Source organism: Arvicanthis niloticus (assembly GCF_011762505.2).
Source record: "Arvicanthis niloticus isolate mArvNil1 chromosome Y unlocalized genomic scaffold, mArvNil1.pat.X SUPER_Y_unloc_18, whole genome shotgun sequence".
NCBI classification, from domain to species: Eukaryota; Metazoa; Chordata; class Mammalia; order Rodentia; family Muridae; genus Arvicanthis; species Arvicanthis niloticus.
In genome coordinates, this window is record NW_023045009.1 from 65,272 (window position 1) to 70,355 (window position 5,084).

Consider the following 5,084-nt stretch of genomic DNA (forward strand, 5'->3'; position numbering starts at 1 on the left):
TGAATTTCCACTTAATGCATGTACAAACCCAAAGCCTAGAAATCCACATTGCTTCCAACAAAAGCATGGTCAGGCCTACCAATAAAAATACTTAAGCCTGGGGAACCTTCTGTCTCAGATAGAATTTCCATTGCTAAGAAGACACACTGTGACCAAGGCAACAATTTTAAAGGCAAATAGTTAATTCAATCTGTCTTACATTTTCAAATGTTTATTTCATGACCAACATAGCAGGAAGAATGTCAGCATGCAGGCAGCCAAGATGCTGGAGAAGGAGCTGAGAGTTCTGCATTTTCATGAAAAGGCATCCAGGAAGAGACTGTCATCCAGCAAAATAGTAGGAGACTCTATTTTGCACTGACTGGAGCTCCAAAGACCCCGACTCTAGGAATTCACTTATTTCAAAACAGTAATATCTACCTAGGCCAAACATACTAATATTATCACTTCTTAGGGCCAAATATATTCAAATCACCACAGTTTATTTCTACTATGAATTCTGTCATGCATTTAAATATGATTAGGACATGCAGATGCTTTGCCACACTGATTACTTTCAGAAGGTTTCTCTCTAGTATGTGTTGATTTTTGTATTCAGAGAATACTGTGGCATGTAAAGAATTTTCCAACTTGAGTACATTCACAAGATTTCTGTCCAATTTGTGGTCTTTTATGTCTTTGGAGACTATAGTGATAGGCACAGGCATCCCCACGTTTGTTACATTTGTAAGGTATCTCCAAAAAGTGTGTTATTTGAAGAATTTGGAGAGCACATTATCATGCAAAGACTGTACCTCATTCATGGCATTCATGCATTTTCTCTACAGTATGTGTTCTTTTATGTATTCGGTGATGCCTGTGACATGCAAGGGCTTAGCACCTTGATGACACTGAGTCACTCTCTTGAATGTGTTCTACTATGTAGTCGCAGAAAAAAGTGAATTGTCAGTTTTTTTCACAGTGAATACATTAATGAGGCTTCTCTCCACTGTGATTTCTTTATGTGTGTGTAAAGATCTATGACATGCAAAGGCTTTACCACATTGTTAATATTCAAGTAGGTTTCTCTCTGGTATGTGATCTCTCCTGTCATTGCAGATGACTGTGACTTGCAAATGCATTACAACACTGATTACACTCATGAGGTTTCTCTCCTATTCCTGTTCTTTTATAATAATAAAGATGTTAAAGTTGTGAAAAGTGTTTACCATGTTGATCACATTCATGAGGTTTCTTCCAAGAAAGAATCTTATATATTTTTGAAACGAGTGGGACATGAAAAGGCTTTTGCACAATGATTACATTCATAGTTTTGTCCAACATGGGTTCTTTCATGTTTTGGGGGAAAATCCTTATGAAAAGGCTTTTACCACAATGATTACATTCACAGGTTTCTTTCCAATTTGGTTTCTTTTATGGTTTTGGAGACAAAAACTTTGTGAAAAGGCTTTAACTATATTAATTACATTAATAAAGCTTCTCTCCAGTATGTGATCATTTATGTCTTTGGAACCTTTTCACTTATAAATGGCTTTGTCCACATTGATTACATAACTAAGGTTTCTCTGGTATGGGTTCTTTTATGATATTGAAGATGACCTTGCTGTATAAAGCCTTTACCACATTGATTACATTGATAAAGTTTCTCTCCAGTATGTGTTCTTTTATGGGTTTGGAGACTACTGTGACATGAAAAGGCTTTACCACATTAATTACATTCATAGGCTTTCTCTCCAGTACGGGATATTTTATGATATTGGAGCCTACTGTGATCTGAAAAGGCTTTACCACATTGATTACATTCATAAGGTTTCTCTCCAGTATGTGTTCTTTTATGTCTTTGGAGATTACTGTAACATGAAAATGCTTTACCACATTGATTACATTCATAAGGTTTCTCTCCAGTGTGTGTTCTTTTATGATACCGGAGACTACTGTGACATGAAAAGGCTTTGCCACATTGATTACATTCATAGGGTTTCTCTCCAGTATGTGTTAACTTATGACATTGGAGTTTACCATTACAAGAAAAGGCTTTACCACATTGATTACATTCATAAGGCTTCTCTCCAGTATGTGTTCTTTTATGATATTGGAGACCACTGTGACCTGAAAAGGCTTTACCACATTGATTACATTCATGAGGCTTCTCTCCAGTATGTGTTCTTTTATGAATTTGGAGACTACTGTGACATGAAAAGGCTTTACCACATTGATTACATTCATAAGGTTTCTCTCCAGTATGTGTTCTTTTATGTCTTTGGAGATGACTGTGACGTGAAAAGGCTTTACCACATTGATTACATTCATAAGGTTTCTCTCCAGTATGTATTCTTTGATGAGACCGGAGACTACTGTGACATGAAAAGGCTTTGCCACATTGATTACATTCATAGGGTTTCTCTCCAGTATGTGTTAACTTATGACATTGGAGACTACCATTACAAGAAAAGGCTTTACCACATTGATTACATTCATAAGGCTTCTCTCCAGTATGTGTTCTTTTATGAGATCGGAGACTACTGTGACATGAAAAGGCTTTACCACATTGATTACATTCATAAGGTTTCTCTCCAGTATGTGTTCTTTCATGGATTTGGAGATGACTTTGTTGTGAAAAGGCTTTACCACATTGATTACATTCATAAGGTTTCTCTCCAGTATGTGTTCTTTTATGTGTTTGGAGATGACCGTGACGTGAAAAGGCTTTACCACATTGATTACATTCATAAGGTTTCTCTCCAGTGTGTGTTCTTTTATGATATTGGAGATAACCGTGTCTTGCAAAGGCCTTACCACATTGGTTACATTCATAAGGCTTCTCTACAATATGACTTCTTTCATACCTGTAACAATAATGGATACATGTGAAAGAATTTACCACATTCATTAGCCTGATCATTTTACCAACATAAATAAACTTTATAGTAATAATAAAGCACACTCAGATCTTAACCTTTTATCATGCCAGGTGTTGGTGGTGCACATCTGGTCCACAGAGTGAGTTCCAGGACAGCCAGGGCTACACAGAGAAACTGTGTCTCGAAAAACAAAAAAAAAAAAAAAAAGGTTTTATTACTTTGATGTCCACGGTTGTACTTGCTCACTTTGGGTTGCTTTACCTCTTTGAAAATACCTGTGATTGTAAAATCATCTATTACATTTATAGCCTCATTTTTCTATTTGAGATTTCTTTTTTGTTTGTTTCTTTTTGTTTCTTTGGTTTTGTTTATTTTTGAGACAGGGTTTCTCTGTGTAGCCATGGCTATCCTTGAACTCACTCTGTAGTCCCAGCTGGCCTTGGACTCAGAAATCTGCCTGCCTCTGCATGCCAAGTGCTGGGATTAAAGGCATGTGCCACCACTGCTCAGCCTATATGAGATTTCTATATGATGTTTTTAACATGTCATAAGAAATATGGGACAACTCAGAGCATTAAAACTCTGATTGCATTCTTAGTTTTTCCTGTAGTGTGCATCACAGCACAGCAGTACTGTGAACCAGTATGAACAGAAGAATTTCCAAACTTCTATAACACATAGAGATTTTCTGTAGATGTTCCAAGTAAAGTTAGAAAACTAATTAATTACAAATATCTATCATATTCAGAAAGTCTACCAAAGGCAGAAAACTACATATCTTCTCATTGTTCTGAAGTAGATAGAGGTACATTGTTCCTTTTAGTATATCTATGCTCAGATGGTTTCATCAATTCTGACAATTGATACACCCATTAAAAAAGAAGAACAAATGAAAGGTTTCCACATTGAATTAACACACATTGACTTTTTTTCATTGCAGACATGATTAATGTTTCTCCTCAACAACATTCTTGACTCTCATAAACTGACCTTGCCATAAACTTAAAAATTTCACTACAAGAATATGAGCATCACCAACTTTATCATGGAGTATTTGCTTATTAGAAGCTTATGGGTACATGTTTATCACTGTTCAATGTGCAAAATCTAAATATTATGAGACTATACAAAAAAAAAGACTAGACAATACTAAATAGTTGCACAACATAGCTCTAATGGAGTTACAAATCAAATAAAGGAATCTCTTAAGGCATTGTTTCCTTCTCTTCTTTCTTACAGAAATGCCTTGCAAACACCAATCAGATAACTGACATTGAGGTACACAGTTTTGGGAGAATATTATAACCATAGCTACAATAAAAGAACTGATATTTTACAAACTTGCTTTCCTTTAGAGCTTCCAGATCATATTAAAATTTCCTCACAGGCATATTTGTATCAGCTTAAACATTAAAATTACCTTTTATGACTTCTAGAAGTTTGGTGTTGTTCTTCAGTATGATGGTCTTCCAAATTATAGCCTGAAACCAAAGTACCAGAAAATGAATGATATGGTGTTGGAATTAGGCAAAATTCAAATTACTCTGAATTTTCACAGCAATTAACCTGATTTATTCAACTCAGTGTTACTTTTTCTCCATTGAAATGAGAGATGATCATCAGTAACCCAGGAACATTTTTCTTTTATATTGAAATGCAAAAATAAAAAAAGAGTCACAGACTTGCCTATAGTAGTAAGGTTCCAGTAGGTCTCAAGCATCACATCTTTGTAGAGATTCTTCTGGGAAGTATCCAGCAAATTCCACTCTTCTGCAGTGAAGTTTACGTGTACATCATCAAAACTCACTGCTTCCTAAAGTATACCATACATGTAAACAACACAAAGCCTGATACTGACATCAATACAAAGTAAATGTATGCTTCCTAGAAAATATAATCATATAATTTAGGTGATTCTTCCACTTATTTGCTGACACACAAATTATCATTTAATCACCATGTCAGTTTAGAAGAAACTTGAAATATAAGGTTCATCTGTGTTACTCCTGAACCCTTTGAATAGGATATAGCCTTGGGACACAAATGGCAATTGAGAGGGATATGCAGGGGAAACAGATCAACTGTACTGAGCACACATCTGAAAATCTGTATGAACAATTACTAACTAAAAAAAGTGATGGGCAAAGGTGCATATATTTGCTCATGTCTTTAATCATAGAGGTACAGGCAGGTGTTATGTCATTGAGCTGATGCCAGCACAGA

General features: G+C 35.5%; 1 protein-coding gene across 1 annotated transcript; it reads right to left on the bottom strand.

Annotated features, from left to right (window-relative positions):
- Positions 1-1,708: 1,708 nt before the first annotated feature.
- On the bottom strand, positions 1,709-4,581 carry LOC143433935 (uncharacterized). The gene is made up of 3 exons (XM_076706208.1): positions 4,548-4,581; positions 4,282-4,342; positions 1,709-2,846 (listed from the first exon to the last, which is right to left on the bottom strand). The coding sequence occupies exons 1-3, from the start codon at positions 4,579-4,581 to the stop codon at positions 1,709-1,711; spliced, it is 1,233 nt and encodes a 410-aa protein (XP_076562323.1).
- Between the last annotated feature and the right edge of the window lie 503 nt (positions 4,582-5,084).